The sequence below is a fragment of the Pleurodeles waltl genome, chromosome 6, assembly GCF_031143425.1.
Source record: "Pleurodeles waltl isolate 20211129_DDA chromosome 6, aPleWal1.hap1.20221129, whole genome shotgun sequence".
Lineage (NCBI taxonomy): Eukaryota > Metazoa > Chordata > Amphibia > Caudata > Salamandridae > Pleurodeles > Pleurodeles waltl.
In genome coordinates this window covers 657,953,925-657,972,413 of record NC_090445.1, presented here as the reverse complement: position 1 = coordinate 657,972,413, position 18,489 = coordinate 657,953,925, and the positions used below count along the sequence as shown (strand labels likewise).

Here is an 18,489-nt window from a genome sequence, read left to right as displayed (position 1 = left end):
AGTTTGATCTTTTACAAATACAATACAGTTGTTATTGAGACAGGCCCTGGTGGGACGTGCAGTTAAAAGGGAAAAAAAAAATCAATGGGAAAACCAAATTTAAGGTTTGTAAATAGGGAAATATTTTATGGACTATTCATAATGTTTTGTGATAAATTGATCCAATGTCCATAGATAAATAGATCCATTCACCCTGCCAGAGACATTCCTATGCATCCTTCCTTAATCCCACCCACACCACACCTGAGATCCTAAGAGATTCTACCAACAACGCTGCTCAACATTCACCAGTAGGGCTTTCAAAAAACTATTTCCTTTTCAATACAACAGAAGAGCTCAGTATACCAGTCTCCACAAAGTTGCTCACCACAGCAACATTTGACCAGAGCTGCTTACCAAACAGCCCATACCCAAAATAGGTCAACACAAGGTCAGCTCAACAAAATGTCTTCTATAAAAGCATCTCCACATAGTACTTGCCACAGAGCTGCAAAACAAACTAATCACCACTAAGACTGGCCAGGTGTTTAGATTGGTGATGAGTCCTTCATCAATGCACTGAGGAATGTTGCTCTTTACAAGGCTGCTTCATCATGTTTCAGACATATTTGGTGGCGGGTAGCTTCAGTATCTCTCCTTAACTCTTGAATTTCTTGGTTCACCATCGCAGTGCTCCAGCAAATTTACTTTATAACAAACGGTTTACCCAAAAGCACTGCAAGGTCAACCAAAGTCGTAAGGAGCATTTAGAAAGCTCCTAAACAGGACAAATAAAGTAAGGCTGATTGACAATCGAAATCTACACGAGTTGCCCAAAACATTGGCTGCATCCAATGCTGAGCAACACACCAATTGCATTTAAGAGACTCAACCTAATCTCCTCTCACAGTAGCACCTCAAAACAACCATCCCCATACAGAAATATTTCAGACAATCACTCCTCCACCCCAATAATGCTGCTCAGCTCAGTAATGTCAGCCAGTTACAACACACGCCATGCACCACCACAGCTGCGTAGGACCCTTAGGACAATTACAGTTTATGAAACCACATGCCAGCAGATGAGCTCACTCGCCAGATCCCACAGGCAGAAATGTTCAACAAGCTACCATCCAAAGACGCCAAGCTTCACCTCTAAAACTAAAGCAGCATACATTAGGAACACTATCAGAACCACACATATCCACAGCATAAACACAAAACGCACAGTCAAGAGCAGAGTCATGCAAGCAGAAACCCACCATAAAACTGCCTCAGCACATTCCTATGCTCAAATGGAAAGGGATACTATTTTAAAGAGGATGCCAGCAATATTTTTGGGCAAGAATAATTTTCAACAGCGTGTTCTTAGTTGGTGACTATACCCTATTATAAGTTGGAGATTACAGCTTTCATTAAAATTAGCTTAAATCAGAAACTGAAATAACCTCATGTGTCATTTCAAGTATTCCAGAACACTCATCTCATGGTGACCAAGCAAGGTTTATTTGCAATGCAATGCCAATTCTGCAGATGGAATAATGATAATGATTGCATTAGGGCATCAGGTGTTGGTTAAAGATCCACCTCCTTCCAAACTCTTAACCTTCTTCTTCCATTCACAACTGTCTTCAAGGATTAACAAAGCTTCCCTGGTCTTGTTTCTTCTAAAGAACTAATGCGATCCTCTTCTGACTCCTACAAACAGACCAGAGTCTAGTCTTAGTCACATGGCACATATGCAGCATCCCTCCCATAATCACTGTACTTTAACTGAGCCCATTAAAATGTGAACCCTGACAAGGGAAAGGTTTGTATAGCTATACCACCATAATAAAACCATAATGCTGGTGGCATACCCAGCTGATTTCCTGTTTTGAAATTCTGAAATGCTACGGCTAAAGTAGAACTTGTGGATAAATGTGGACAGTGCCTTAGGCAGGACCTCCGTATCACATCCATGATTATCTCTGTGTGTCGCCTAGGACAAACTGCTTCTTGGAAGCTCTAATGATGGAGGTGCATGCAATGGTACTCTCCTTCGTAGGCTGCTATGCTTAAGCATCAGTAAAACAGCCAAGGCTTCCAAAAAACAAACCATTCAGATTATGCTAAAACTATACACACTATCCAATGAATGATTGTGCGGAAGCTGTTCCATCGTACCTAGTTTGCACAGTAGTATTAAAATAATTTTGCATCTGCTGCAGGAAATTAAAGACCTGCATTCATTTCCAGAGACTAGGGTAACACTGCGTAATGTAGAGTGAATTCATTATAAGATTTATCCTATGCTTGTTCTAGTAACTTCCTACATATTTTAATCTTTTTTTCTCAGCTCACTCTGACTTGACTGGAATCCAGAAGAGGCAGGGTTCATGTTTATAAAAGTACTGCGGGGCACAAAATGTTCTGCTAAGGATGTAACACAAACCACAGGTTTGATAATTCCTTGGATCACACATTCTGGAGACAACAGGCACCTATAGTCAAAGTCCCCAAGAGAGACATACTCTCAAGGCAGACCCATAGGTCAGAGCCATGCTTGCCAGAGCCATTAAGAAAGGACTGTGGGTCGACTTTCCCTATTTTCTAGATATAGCTTTGCTGCTTTCCCAGTAATAAGTGCATCGCAAAAAATGACTAAGCAGAACACCTTAGAAAGTCATAAGACTTTCTTTCCAAAGACAGAGCACAAGCATGGCTCTAATATTGAAGTACCCCTGAACGTTTCTACTATAAATACCTGGCCACCACTTAGGCACTTGCCCTCAAGACGTCTTGCAGCCGCATTAAAGAAGTGTCAGTAATCTGGCAGTGATGCCAGTGCATGTGTGGCATAGTTGACCAAACAATGGACACAGGCATTGGGAGGATCAACAAAACAGAGTTGACTCTGGAAGGGGGAAGACTGCTTGATGGCCAGCATGCTCTGCAATACCCGGTACCCTGTGAAGGAAAACAGAAAATTAAGAGCATTAAAAGAACAAAGACACACCTCCACATAAAGACAAACCTGAGGTAGCCTTGTTCTCCGGCATGGATGTACTCAAACAATTTCAGTGCACATGGTGTAGAGGTCTACATTTGCTGAAAAATAAGTTGTGGGATGAAGGAGGATGTGGTCATGTTGGAAGAATGCTTAGGAGCCATCACCAAGCTCTACTTTTGCACTTTTCTTAATGCTGTATGCCCACATTCTGCTCTACCACATTTCTAGATAAACTGGGAATAGAAAAGAGCCAGACATGTTGCAGGAGGCCACTCTTGGCGGAACAAGCATTGCAAAGCCAATAGGTCCAGGTTGCATTTTGAGTCCCACAATATTTATGAAGTCTTGTTAAGGTGAAAAACGCAAAACAGCCCTTTTTATACAATGAATCAATTAAATAACGAAAGAAATGTGTGATGATTCAGTGTACACTTAAGATGAACTTGCACTTCACTGCAAGCTCTCAGTAGGAGGCAGTGACACACTAAACAGCCAAAAGCATGAGGTGATTAAACAATACTCCTCTGGAACCGAGCCAAAGCCTACAGTGTACATTTTTTTTTAAACAACTGTCAACAACAGGTACCCAAACACTATTCTTAGGCCAGACCTAAAAAGGACTTGCCCCAGTGATTTGTCAAGAATTTCTAATGGCCTTTTCAATGCACACTTACCAAGTCGTGCCCTAGTCCTTGGTCCCTGCATTTGACTCCGCAATTCAGGCCTCAGGTGGAATTTCTTTGCTTCATCTACCAAATCTCTGCAAGACAAGCTGCAGCGAATCAAGGGCTGGTTAAAAAAACAAAAACATGACATTGGGAGTTGGGGGGGCGACATAACAACAGGTAATTAGAACAGTACTAGGCAGCAAACTACACTTGCTGAATCTAAAACACTGATTTTACATTTTCAAAACTTGAGGCACAGACAAATATTGTGATTCACCCGGAACTAATGCTGGATTGATCAGCTTTCAAGGTCAGAAATTTACCCAAATGCATACATAGCATGGTAGCCATAAAATCACAAATAATATTACATGTAACTATGGATCAGGCAATAAGTTACAATTTAAATAAATAAGCAAATGAGCATTTTAAAATCAATGACAGATGACAGACTTTCTGGAATATCAAGAAGGGAATTCTGCAGCAGACAAGGGGAATGCTTCATTTGCCCACTTATTTTCACTGGATGCTTTTCAGGAGCAAAAGTAACAAAGAATTACAAGACTGACATGCTGGGTAACAATCAATATCCCTCTTAAACAGGAGGTGTTGACAAAGACAACTCCCAGACAAACTACTTTTCAGGGTACCCAAGTTCTAACAATGCCCCAAAAATGGTGTTCTAGATCACAGAAGCGGGAGTGTTACCTACAGATATACAATAAACAAATATAAAAATAAGTCAATAGATCAAACCATATTAATATGTAGTGAGACCAATTAAAATGAAAATACCTTTTCACAGAAATGTACTGGAAGATTTAGTAATTTTGGATGGTGTCAGTAGGAAATTGTTGCAGGAGGGTCACTACAAAGTTGCAGCAATTCATCATTAAAAGATCTGGGCCGAAGGGGACCGATAATTTGAACATTTGCTCTCCCCCTGACATGTTTAGCATACTCAAGAATGGAGTCTAGAATCATTCATTTGGAAGTTCAAAAGCTCTTAAATCAAAACATTGTGATAGAAGTAGAGTACCAAGCAAAGACAAGTTTTGACAAATCCAATAGGTCTCACTTTAATCAGCTAATGTATGCTCCGACAGGTATACAGAAACAGAGACAAAATATTTGTTCTGTCTCACTGTGCAACCTTCTGCACGGTACCACAAGCTTGGGGAATAAAACAAAATAGGGTGACTCAACTTCCAGCCTGTCAAACACCTACTGTTCATCTGCAAGCACATTGAAAAAGCAGTCTGCGTTCAGCACCAAGATAACAATAATGTTAACCATCTACAGCACCACTACAAGTTTGGCTTCAGATAACGCTGCAGCATGGAGACTGCTACCGTACATATCACAGACGATACTCTTCTGGCCATAGATGAAGATAACCCCTGACTCATGATATTGCTGGACCTCTCAGTTGCCTTCATCTCAGTTGGCCGCCTGACCCTACTACGCACCCTGGGGTCTGAAATGGGGTTCACCATCAATGCCCTGCACCAGTTTTTGCCGTACCTCTCCAATAGATACCAGATTGTTCATATGGGCACCTCTAGGTTCATTTTCAACCTCTACATCTAGCCGCATGGTGCTCTACTCACAGATAACTACACAAAGATAGGGGTCACCGAGTTGCTCAAGGAACTGGCCTAGATAAATCATCACGAAATAGGGGCACTTATTTGTTTTTGTGACTAGTCACAGATGACAGCATCAAGATTCACCAACATTCTGATGATACATAACTACTTGAAAGTGTCTCCTTCTTCAGAAGCCGAAAGTCACAAACACTGCTGGGCTATCATCCAGACCTAGATGTCCAGCCCCTACTGGAAGCTGAAACCAACCAAGACAGAAATCCTGTTACTTTCCAAAGAACAAACAAGAAGCAGTAAAAAGCTGGCTCAATTATATGAACCTTAACAGATTTGCAGAGAACTGCAGTTGAAGCCCTCTCACTCTTGCACTTGGATGGTGGCATCACCCTGCTCCATGTCCTCCCCAAATCCACACTGGCACACACATATGGGCATCATACAAGCAAAATCACTACTAATACAGGGCCTTAAGAAATATAATCACATCACCTCCAGCGAAAGGAACTCCGATGGCTCCCCTCGGCAGCCCGAGTCACATCTTTAAAACCAGCTGAATCATTTACACAGCATCATGGCTTGTACGCTGCTCATCTTGCAGACAAGTTCACCATCTCTGGTGGTTCTCAGCAGACCTGAAGCCAGGACACAATCCGACTGCACATTAATACGCGCCAACAAGGAAAAGCAAGGCAGCAGGACCTTTCCATGTATGCACCCAGGATCTGGAAAAACATTGCGTTATCCATCAGGACTGCACCAATGGTTCTCCAATTTGGGAAAGCGTTTAAGGCATACTTTTTTAAACAGCAGTACATCACAATGCATTAGAAATTCACAAACCAGCTACATCTCCCATCACTTGTTGACATTATGCTTGTGTTTGACCTTGTACAGGACCCCACTGCCTTTTAGGTAGGTTAGAAACACAACATACATACACACAAAAGGGACAGAAAGAGATAGGTTGCACAGAGAGGAGGCACAAGATTAAGTGCATATTTGTTCATGCACTAGCCCACTGAAGCCAGACCTATTGGCCTTACCAGTGCTAGTTTAGCTTTCCTAGTGATACACTTGAAAGGTTATACCTAGAAAAGGGCCCTTTGCCCACTATGAGACAAGAATCAAGCTGTACACGAGTGAAGGCGCAGTCATGCTGAAACTCATCTGGGAGTAGATATCTGTGTTGCTTTCAGAGGGGACAAGTCTTGGCAGTTGGGCTGGAATGCTCCACCTGGAGCAGGACCCAGTTTATTTGCACATGCTTGTTTTCAGTCTGTAGCAAGAAAGAAAAAAAGATGGACTGAACTGCGGCCCAGAGCAATTACCCCTGGCTGAGATTTATTCAAGCATTCCAGTCGACCTAGAGCCCAGGAGACAAAGAGCTGGGAAAGGCAAATGAAGCAACAGCTGCTGCACGCTTTGTCACATCAAGGTGCCCACTGCCGCCTCATCTGCTTGAAATGCCCAGGTGAGCATCTGCAGTATACAGCTGTGTTGATGTTCTTATTATAATGTCCATTTAAAGATTTAACTACATTGATATTTATATTTTTTTGAAAACACTAATGACAGCCCACGTTGCCCATTGTGTTTTATGTTTAAAACAAGATGCCAGATAATACTCCTTTAAATTGTAAATGGTGTATTAACAAAATGATCTTGATTTCTCTACTCAAACTTCCAAGAGCATCACACATCACAACTAATTCACTTCAAGTTTCACATTCCAAAGTCTTTTCCCACAACAGCTCCCAAAAGACCATATTGTGTTCCAATGCGTACCTGACATCTAACGAACAAATGACTTACCTTGGTTAATGCTCATTCGGGTGGAATCTCTATCTAAATGCATATTCCTCACCTTGTGAATACCCCCTGGCGCCAGAGTGGAACTCAAGATTCTTCTCAGCAATTCCCTTACGCACCCGTAGGTGGTGTCGAATGGCTCCGCATTGGGTCCCATCCTGCCCCAGAAGTGATGGGGCCATAACATAACTGCCATCTCACTGTCGTGACGCCAGTCAACATGTGACGCCAGTTTCCTTCTGATACTTGTCCAGGCTGTTGTACATTGACCATTCAACAATCACATTGTGCCAATGTTCAGACCACCAACTGGAATCTTCTTAATATTGCCCAAGGGAATGCATTCCACAGAACAGAGAGGAAGGAAGGTCAGAGAGGAATCTGCGGTTCGATAGAGTATCCACCAGAAAGAGTGTTACTGAAGGTAATTAACTTATTCTACTGACGGACACTTTTAACCACAGACTCCTCAACTCACAGTAGATAGCAAAGTAGTACAGCTCCCCAGGTGGTCTGTCTGTGGAAAGACTCACACCAGAAAATCATGCAGGACCGAATGGGCCAAATGCCCCTATCCCACCGAATCCGACTAGCCAAGCAATAGTACCTCAAAGAAATGTAGACTGACACCCATGTAGCAGTCAGGCAGAAATGAAGGTACGCACTCCATGCGTACGCACAGTGGTGGCAGCCTTGGACCTGGAGGAATGAGCCACATGCCTTCCAAAGGCAGTTTCCTAGCCAATCCACAGGAGTTCTTAATACAAAGGACAATTCATCTGGTGATGATCCATTTATGTACTGCCTTTGCTTTCTATGTTACAGAGGACCCAATGAAGAGTTGTCCATCCACCCAATGATCCCTAGGGTGATGAATGTAGAAGCTCCAAGCATCTCTTAGGGTCTAAGTGATGGAGTGTTTCTTCCTCCTTGGATGGATGAGGGAAAATAAATGCTGGCAGAGTGATAGGTTGCCTGATGTGGAAGGGTGTGATAGGTTTCGGGAGGAACGCCGCCTTAGTCCATAGAACTAGCTTGCCCGGAAAGAAGGTATGTACGATTATTCAACAGAGAATGCTTGTAGATCACTCATGCAACAGGCTGAGTGATCACTGTCTTCAGGGTTATTAACCTTAGAGGAAAACTGTATTGGTTGTTATAGGGTGCACATTCGAAAGATGAGAATCAAAATCAGATCCCACTGGGGTATCACAAAAGAATACAGTGAAAATATGTGGGTCAGCCCTTTTCCGAAACACATCAAAGTAGGAGATTTAGATGGAAATGGCTGATCAGGTAGCCGCAGAAAGGCCAATAAGGGCCACAAATAACCTTTAACTGTAGTAAATGGAAAATTGATGCCTTCCTTCTCCTGATCTGTCAACTTCTCATGCCTATACAGAGCTCTGCACTACAATATAATTTAGCAGTCCCTGCGACGGGGGGGAGGCCGGGGGGTCCTTCAATTATTTTCCTCATGGAACCCCGTTTTTAATATTTTTGTTTACAGGCCAGGTTCTGTAGGGTTATTTGGTCTCCCCCACATAACCAGTACATTTAATAGGTCACTTGTTTTCATCATGAATACAGAGGCTAGGAGAATGTGGGGGTGAGTGTGCGTGTAGGAGTGTGTGTTAGATTCATGGATGGCATGGTGAATTTGGGCCCCGTCTGCAGGCTGCTGAAGACTGTTGCTTTTCCTTTGGTAAAGCTGCCTATGTACATGTTGTACACGCTAGTGTAGACATACTCCCTTCCAGGTCCCTCTGCATCACTGAATGCCTTGGGCCAAGAGAAAGGTTTTACAGCAACCACTGGCAAAGAAGCAGCCATACTTACTATAGTCAGTCGTCTAGTGTGCAAGAGGCACTAAACAACAAGTCCAACAGGGGAAAATATGAGCTACTCCCCTCATATTAAATTCAATAAGTGAGTTCAGGTGGAATATGTGTAAACCAGCACTGCCATGCTAGATCTTCTCCAGATCAGAAAAACTGTAACAGGCAATGTGTTTGAATGAATGGTGCATACCAGTGAGTACCAACCAGCACACTAAGAAAAACAACCAGTAAAGGAATCAGAAATAGAAAGATGGGGGTTCAGCTTTTACAAAAACATAACAATTACACAGTTTAGTCATCTTTACACTTATCTCATATATGGGAGATAAAAAGCAACATTCTAAAAAGGTATCTAGAGGGCTCTTCTCCACACGTTACATCCTCTACCACAAGCTCTCCTGAAGTACTACTCTGTGCACCTAACCTCCATAAAAAACATATTCTGCTTGAAAGAGTCCTGATAACTTACTCACTTAAGGAGCAAAGGCAGCAGAACATGGTTTATATTTTCTTTGCTGTATGGCCTTCATCTGTGACTGCAGAATCTGCCCTTCGCGATTTCTTTCTGGTCGCATGACAGCAAGACCAGAAAAGATCAGGGCAGACACATCCTGCACCAAACCCCAGTAAAACTCTCCAGAACCCCTTTCCTCACAAGCTCAATTATTACTTTTGTGAAACAGCACTCCAATTTCTGAAATGTAACAAGGGGAGGGGTAGAGTCAAACACCTACAAACATTGGAGCACAAGAGAACTTTTGGAAATGGGTTGGGGTGGTTGGACATGGTGCTCATGGGTCATCCTACAAAATCTTTCCTCAGGCTGCACCAGGGGTGTGACAAAGTTACTAATTAAAGAAAACTGTCCTTTTCAGTAAAATGTTTTTCTGTTGTGTATGGTTAAGCGAATTAGAGAGCTGGAAAGAACAGCTTTTCAACCTCATCATGAGCATTGCAGTGCTTGAGGCACTACTTCAGAGGGAGAAGACGAAGGGAAAGAAGCATTTTGCCATTAGGATGCAGTGGGATCTCCTGCACAATCACGAGGATACAATGCAGTCAGGGGTTGTGTTTTTTCAGCCAGGGCTTATTTGAGCTGGAAAATGTATGGGTCATGCACAGTGTGCCATTTTGTGACAGCTGTAAGGGGAAGATGAAAAAGATTCCAGAATATCAGAGTGATGTGGTCAAGCACAGAAAACACGATTTAGATGAGTAGTGATGATGTCTGATACCAACGGGAATGATATTGCTCCCAATGATGTGCAATAGGGAAAAAGCATGAAGAGTGCACTGAAAAATGTTCGCCGGGAGTATGAGAATTTATGGGAATACAAAGATTTAGGGACCAATTGTTAATAAGGTACAGGTGTCACTTTTCCCCAGGACAAGCAGTATGCTACCAGCTTGTGAGTACAGCCCCAACTAAGTATTGGAACAATATAGGGTCCTGATGACAAATAACGTTTTCATTAGAGCATTCAGGAGGCATGATGATGAATCCAGCTCAGTCTGGTCTTGAATTGAACATGAGAATCAAAGTCCAGATGTGAAACGTAAATGCAGCACAGTCTCAAAGACTGCAAATCAAAGTGCAGTACAGTTTGATACAGTCAGGGCAGTACCAGTACTTAAAAAGGAACTCAGTTTGTGACAAAAAGTAGGGAAATGTGCAATCTTGATGTACCTGCTTTATTTTTCTACAACGCATTTCACTATAAGTATAAGGGATTGTATTTTTCAAATCTTAATGTTTTTTCAGCCCCCTGTGCACACTACTCCCTTTTGGTCCACTATCTGCTACTACCAAAACACTATCTAAGACAGCATGAACTCTACAAGACAACTATAAAAGGGTCATTATTAAAAGAAATTACTTTATATTGTGAACAATTTCGTTTTGATAATTGCTAATAAACACTTGGCAATTATGTTTGATTTTCACAAATGCCATTGCTGCCCCAAGACAGCTGCTTCTAAAAACTGTGGATTGCTTTGTTGATGGAGTTTTTAGCAGGTTGTTTACAAATAAATCTAGGTACATAGGAAAAGGCTGTGTGAGGTCGCTTCCTATGGTGCTATAATGTCAAACATCAAAAAGTGTAGTATGTCACTTCCTCAAAAGCTCTGCTTTAGACAGCATACGACCATTGAGAAACAGCTGATGTTGAAAATTTGAAAATGTAATGTTACTCCAGAGCTGTTAACTATTTATATGCTGGGAACCAGGTGTGCACAGATGTGAAGGAACAGGCTATTATATGAGCAGAACTCAGCCCCAGAGAGCCGTGACCTACAAGCCATTGATATCAAAAGCATTTGGAATGGCTTATGGCAGGATATCAGTCTTTTATTCCCTGCTATGTCATCCTTTCCTACCAAAATTGGAGGAATGTTACCCTCTGTAAAAGAAGGAAGATGCAGTTTCTACTGCACGCTCAGCTCTGGGAAGTCCTCTACTGAATCAAGCTGAAGCCCATATCTCTCATCAGAGCCCTTGAATATCAGCAGCTAAAACAATAACTGGTGTTACGATAAGATCAACTGAATGATACTGCACAATCTGGCAGATCACAACTGACTTACAGGAGATGGCCTACTGCAAGTAAGAGCACACTATCACTTGGGAGGGTATCCTGGTCCTGAGAAGTCTAACACTGCTTAGGGCAAAGCCTGTTCAAAGAGCCAAGTCTTCAGCTTCTTGCAGAACTCAAGAAAGGAGGAGGCTCTGAAGTGTAGCGTGTTCCATGCATTATGAGCAATGTAGAAGACGACTGACCTCAGGATAAGGGTTGTGTGTGGTATGTGTGCAAGCAGTAGCTCAGCTGAACAGAGGAGTCCAGGAATTTAGAATGCAATCAGTTTTGCTAGGGGGTAAATGAGCGTGTTAATGGAGCTTTAGAAAGTCAGCATCAAGCCTTTTATTGCACCGTTGAAAACCACCACAATTCTTACAAAGCACACATGCAGAATTTGTACCTCCACATCAATGACATCGGTGATATATCTGGGAGTGAGAAGTGGTATGCGCACATACTGAAGAAGGTCCGGCAGAGACTCCTCCCTCTCCTTCTTTGCGTGCTTCACCCAGTTTATGACTGCTTCAAACACAGGCTCCTCAGAATCCACCTTTAAAAAAAGCAGATGTCATGACTACCTTTATTCTTGATCACAGTTGTTTTTATAAGGAAGCTTAAAAAGGAATATAATTTAGAGAATATATACCCATAGGACCTATTTTCCAGCCTAAAGAATATCAGCACACAGTTTGATGATGCATTTAAAACCTGTGCCTCCTCTAAATGAAGGCATTAGCTTTTTAAAATCTTCTGAAGATGTGTGTTTACTATGGGCTTAAAAGCAAGGTTTTCACATGAACCCTAATCTTGGGAAGGCTGGTGACAAACTGAATCACAAAATGCACTGTCATGATAGCAGCACTCCCTGAAGTGGAAACCCTTGATTTTATAGAGGCTTAAGAAGACTACTGAACATTTTCTAGTTTGTAATGACAGGGAAATAGTAAAGGCATGTATATTTCTGATAGTGAGGCACTTCAATCACAATAGTTGTAGAATATGCTATCGTTCTTCTCATACATACAGTCAAGGTATGGAACAGTTTAAGTAACTGTTATGGAAAAAACAACCTTAAGACAGAGGTCCCTTACACACAGGAAGGGGCATTTGTAAGAAATAGTGTACTTGTTGCGTGTAAAGGTGGACCAAAAAGTCAGTAAATTAAACTGTGCTTAACCCTTGGGTAGCTTGGTACAAAAACAGTCAGACTCGTGCGATGGTCTTTTCTGTATAAGTGGGGCATGGAACAGCTCTGCCCCTGGCCATCTTGGCTCAGGCAACTACTAGTCCCCTACTGACTCTCTGTCTGGGAGAAGTACCCAAAGCTCAAAAAGCACAGTCATTCACAGCCGTGCAACCCCGGATACTGGCAGAAGGTACCGAGGCTTAACCTAAAATCCATGTGTAAGTATTTATGCAGCACACAAACAGTAATAAGGTGAAAACAACACACACACACAAAAAAAATCACAAGCCAATTTAGGAAAATAGAGTACATATCAATTTAAGAAAACATTTGACCAAAACAATAATTCAATCAGTAGAACAGGAGATATGCAATTTCAAAGTTTTAGCTAAGTATAGCACCTAAAATCACAAAGCACCGCTCATGGTCATCTGGTTGTTCTAAAGCGGGGGGAACGTCACAAGTTCACTTTGATCGCAATGGAGCACAGACTGAATACAGTGACCAGATTATCTGTAAAAAAGTAAACTTCTCAAGTCCAGCGCAAAGAGTTTAGTTTGTTGTAGAGGAGCCTGCAGGGAGAGCAATACAAATAGTCATCGCTGCAGCGCGAAGAGCAGCCCACAGATGGTCGTCACTGAGGCACAAAGTTCCAGTCAGGCGTCGCAGACTACCTTTGCAGGTGCTTCGCGTTGGCAGTCACCACGGGCTGTCGCTGCTGTTGCGAAGTGGAGATCTTACATTGCAGGTGGTTGCTGTACTGCAGAGTCTGGTTCACTGGTCATCATGGGTAGCAGAATCTTGGTGTGAACAGAACCGTTCACAGTTGCAAAGAGTCCAAAACTTCAGGATTTCTCCTTAGTTGATAGGAGAAGCTCTGATGATTCCAGTCAAAGGTCCAGGACCTGGGAAGGCACCTTGCAGGGAGCAGGAACTCACTACAGCAGAAGCCGGCAAGTCTAGTTTCAGCAGGACAGCTGGGAAAGTTGCATTGAGGCCTCTGGAGCTTGTTGTGTCTCTGTAGCTCAGAAAAGGAGGTCAGCCAACTGGAGTCACACTGGTAGCTTAGTATGAATGGAGCAGGTCTAGTCTTCCTTCTCACAGAGCAGGGCTCAACCATAGTCCTCTGGGGAAGAAGGCAGGGCTCTGGGGAAGAAGGCAGGGCTCTGGGAAACAAGGCAGTTCACCTGCAATTTCCACAGGCCCAGGAGTAAGCTGAAGAGTGGTTTTGAGGGTCTACTATTTATTGCTGAAGCCAGCCTTTGAAGTGGGGGTATTCCCTATATTACCCCCAGATCTAGTTCTGGAAAGTTCTTTCCTTCCCCTGGCAATGCTCTGAGAAGTCTGGAGGAATACACAAATGGTGATAGTAAGAAAATGCCAACTTTCTAAAAGTGGCAATTTCCGAACTGTTGCTTAAAATCAGACTTCACCATTAAAAAGGATTTTAAATTACAATTCCTTTGAAGCCAAACGTGACATCCCTATCTGCTCCCAATCAAAAGTTATCACTTACTAAATGTAATTAGGTAACCCAATATTTACCAATGGGAGAGAAGTCTTACAGTAGTGAAAAACTAATGTAGGTGTTTTTCACTACCAGGACAAGTAAAAACTTAAGTACACCATTGTCTTACTTTTTAAATACAATGTACTATGCCCTATGGGCCTTTTAGGCAAAGAGCGGAGTAGAGTGTTTTAGAGTGGAGTGGCAGGGAATGTTGTGTATTGGAATGGCATAGTGTGGAGTTGCATAGAGTGGCATACAGTGGAGTGAGAGAGCAGAGTAGACTGGTGTAGAGTGCACTGGCATAGAGTGATGCAGAGTATAATGGTAGAGAGTGCAGTGGCACTGAATTCAGAGGTGTACAACGCAACGTCAAATGCAGTGGCATAGATTAGAGTGGAGTGGTGTGGTGGGGAGTGGTGCAGAGTGGAGGGGAGTGGAGTGTTGCAGTGGCAGAGAGTAGAGGTTCAGAGTGGAGTAGTATAAAGTAGCAGAGTTCAGTCGTGGAGAGTGCAGTGTTGCAGAGTTAATTGCAGTTGTGTAGAGTGCATTGGTGCAGGCGTTAAGAATAGAGTGGTGTAGAGTGCAGTGGTATAGAGTGGAGTACAGTGGTACAGAGAGCAGTAACGTGGAGAAGATTGTTTTGGAATAGAATGAAGTAGTGTAGAGTAGGGCAGAGTGCAGTTGCATAGAGTGGCATAGAGTGTAATTATTTAGAGTAAAGTGGTGCAGAGTACATTGGCATTGAGTAAAGTGGTGTACAGTAGATCAGAGTGGCATACAGTTGATTGGCACAGAGTGCAGGGGCAGTGATGCAGACTGATGCACAATACACTGGAATAGAGCGGAGCTGTGCACAGTAGATTGCTGTGGCCTAAATTGGAGTGGTGTAGAAAGGAGGGGTGTAGAATGTCAAAGAGTGCATTAAAACACAGTCGAGTGGTATGGGGTAGAGTAGAGAGACGTAGCATGAAGTGGAGTAGACTGCAGTGGCGTAGAGTCGAGTGGTGCAGAGTGCAGAGGAATGTTGCAGAGTAGAGTGCAGTGCTGTGGGGTGGTGCAGAGAAGAGTGGAGTATTCCTGGTGTTGTAGCACACTGTCAATACAGACAACACATTTTCAATTAAAATGACCATTACATTTTGAACAGACATCCAGTTTTACTAATGAAACTATATAGTGCAGACCGAAATGTGTGGAAATTGCATCACCTACTGTAACAATTTGTTTTGAAGTATTGGTTTCAAACGCACTTCAGAAATAACAAATGTGTTCCATTTGTGCTTAATTCTGATATTTTCTGAAACTCTTACAAGGTTCATTTAAATGTTGTTTTATGCTAGAAAAAAAAACAGTTTTCCTACCCCGAGTATCCAGCAAGATGTCACATAAATCCTCTCACTTTGAAGTAAGAGAAAGAAAAGTAAGCAAGTGCCCTTGGAAGACAGCACCTCACATTTGACCTCTGTCTTTGAATGCCAGCAAATGTGACAAGATAAGAACAAGATACAGGCCTGTTCACAGAAAGGGAGCACTCGGAAGGATAACGTAAATAAGGTTTTGGCAAAGGAAGGTACGAACTAAAACATTACAGCCTAAAACACATAAAGCCATCAAATGAAAACCAAGAAAAAGTGAGTTAAAAAAAACACAAAGCCAATGGCAAGTAAAGGCAGGGGTGTGGAATTCCTTTAGCCCGACACCCAGGACATATTGTTTGGGGTCAAGGACAAGTTTTCATATTAATTTTGACCTTAGGACAAGTAGGCCCAACCCCTTGCTGCACAAACCCTTAGTTTACCTTACCACATAATGGATCCGGGATGTCCATATGTTAATGCAGTTCGAACTTGCGTTTATGGTTCATTAATGCAAAGGCTTTATTATTAGGGTGAGCACGTGTTAAGAAAATGTTGTAAGTTGGGACAGCACTACTGATGATAGTTCCAGTGTCAAAATGTGTATTCAAGTTTGCAAAGTTGAACAATATAAGGCTACGTCGAATGCTCCCAGAATGCTCTCTGATTAGATGCAAATATCTGCAGAAGCTTTAAAGCAATACTGAGGATTATTTGATATCAAAATGCTCATTAAAAAATGCAATGAGGAAAAATAACGTTTTGCTAAGCTGCTGTGACATTTTAGGTACCATTTCTTTGAAGCATCATTTAGTAAAATATGTTGATGCATGGTAGTATTTCTAAAATATATATATATATATATATATATATATATATATATATCCCCAATGGAAACAAAATCAGTGTAAACAGTTTCAACAAGACTGTGGGAAACATGAAAATAAACAAGCATTAGCAAAGTCAGTAGGTTTGACAATGCATGTCTTATTTTGACATGGTTTTTGTAAAACTTTACTGTTTTGGGAGATGCCAGGCCTTCACTATTATAACAAACATTAGCAAAAGCAAAAATATGTTTTAGTCTCAAAAAGCACACATTGCCACCGTAGTTCCTGGCTTTGACCAAAACTACTTTGTGTGACAATATATTCCTTGTGAAAGAGCACAATGATGTCACTCACAGTGAAGCCAGCCAATGGGGGGGGGGAGGAGAGAGAGAGAGAGAGAGAGAGAGAGAGAGAGAGAGAGAGAGAGAGAGAGAGAGAGAGAGAGAGAGAGAGAGAGAGAGAGAGCTGCAATAAAAACAAAAGGTCCTGGTTAATACCAGACCTAATTAGGGGCCCAATTCTTAAATGATGTCACAAAAATGCACCCATGGTATATGTTCTTGCATTAGTGCAGGTTTACGACTCATGAATTACCAAGAATTTGCAGAAGTAGGCCAGGAAATGGTACTCACAGAAAATACTCGTAAAATAAATTTTAGCTCAAGCAAATATGTATGTCTAGATTTGCTGATGCGAAAATCTGGTGAGCATTTACAAGTTCACTTTCCCTCCAATTACTTTTCCCCCCAAATGGGCGAGCTTTCTCAGTATGGAAAACAATTAAAGAAGAGCTGGTAAAAACACCTAAAACATGGAAGTTTGTAGGTCTGCACCGACTCAAAAGGGCATTCTGAACCTGGAACTATTGCTTACTGCTACCTACAGGCCTCAGTATGTACACCTGTGGAAAGGTGGCAGAATAAGGGATTTGCTAGTAATTGAACCCTCCTATAGTATGAGCCTTGGCATAATCAGAGAGGCTATTATCGGAGCCCTTATATAAGGAGTCTGCTGCCATGATTTGTCGCCGCACTACATGGCGTTAAAGGGACAAGTGGATTTTGTTACAGGACAAGTAGATTTATGAAGCAACCCGTCCAATGAACAAGTAGACATTTTATTAAATTCCACACCCCTGAATGGGCAGAATGAATTCCTAAATCACCTTTCTGAATGTCCCCAAGATGACTTTAGCAGACCAGACAGCTGTGCTGTCTGGTAGGCTGCAACCTAAAAAGGAAGGTTTAGGCCTGGCAAAAGGCTTATTTTACCAAGTTGAAATGGCAATTGAAAACTGCACTACAGGCTGTAATGGCAGGCCTGAGACATGTTTTGAAATGCTCCTTGAGTAGGTGGCACAATGGGTGCTGTAGGCCCACTAATTGTGCTTGGAGTACATGTAGTACCATATCATAGTGACTTATAACTAAATTAAATGTGCCAATTAGGTGTGGGACAATGTAACCATGTTTTAGGGAGACAGCACAAGTACTTTAGCACTGGTTAGCAGCATTAAAGTGGGGAGTCCTAATGCTAGCAATAATGAATTCAGAAAACAGGAGGGGTGAAGGCTAAAAGTTTAGAAAGGGCTCTGATGAGAGGGTCAGGTCCAACGATACTGAATACAAGACAGGTTTTAATATATATATATATATATATATATATATATATATATATATATATATATATATATATATATAAGGAATGCCTCTTTTTGTATGGTCACTCCTAAGTTTTTTGAATTATGGTGCTGGTTTTTCCACACAAAGTGCAGAGATCTGCTATTCAGATCTTAGTGCCTGTGCCCTGACCCCCAAACTCATATGTTATATTGGTTATACCCAACTGGCATAGGGTAACTTACCCTGGGTACCATACAGTACGGACTTACAGGTATGTAAGCTAGAAAGTCACCCCAGGGACTGCAGCACTAGTTGAGACACCTTGGGTGTGATATGTAAACAGAGTCTCTCAGTTTGCCACTGCAGACTGGAAGAGCAGTTTTAAACTGCTAGCCTAAGTTTGCCATTTGAAACAATGGCAAACCAAACCTCCCCCTGCAATATGAATAAGTCACTCCTATAGCAGGCCTACCAAGCTGTGAGGCCAGGTGCAGCGTATTTCATGGGCAGA

General features: G+C 42.1%; 1 protein-coding gene across 2 annotated transcripts in view; it reads right to left on the bottom strand.

Moving 5' to 3' along the window:
* Positions 1-18,489, bottom strand: part of KLHL12 (kelch like family member 12) — a 267,421-nt gene that overhangs the window by 201,988 nt on the left and 46,944 nt on the right. For both annotated transcript variants that reach the window (XM_069239022.1, XM_069239021.1), the window contains exons 5-6: positions 11,876-12,025; positions 3,646-3,760 (exon numbers count right to left, since the gene is read on the bottom strand). In XM_069239022.1, coding sequence (XP_069095123.1) covers positions 3,646-3,760; positions 11,876-12,025 — 265 coding nt within the window. The remainder of the gene's footprint in view (positions 1-3,645; positions 3,761-11,875; positions 12,026-18,489) is intronic.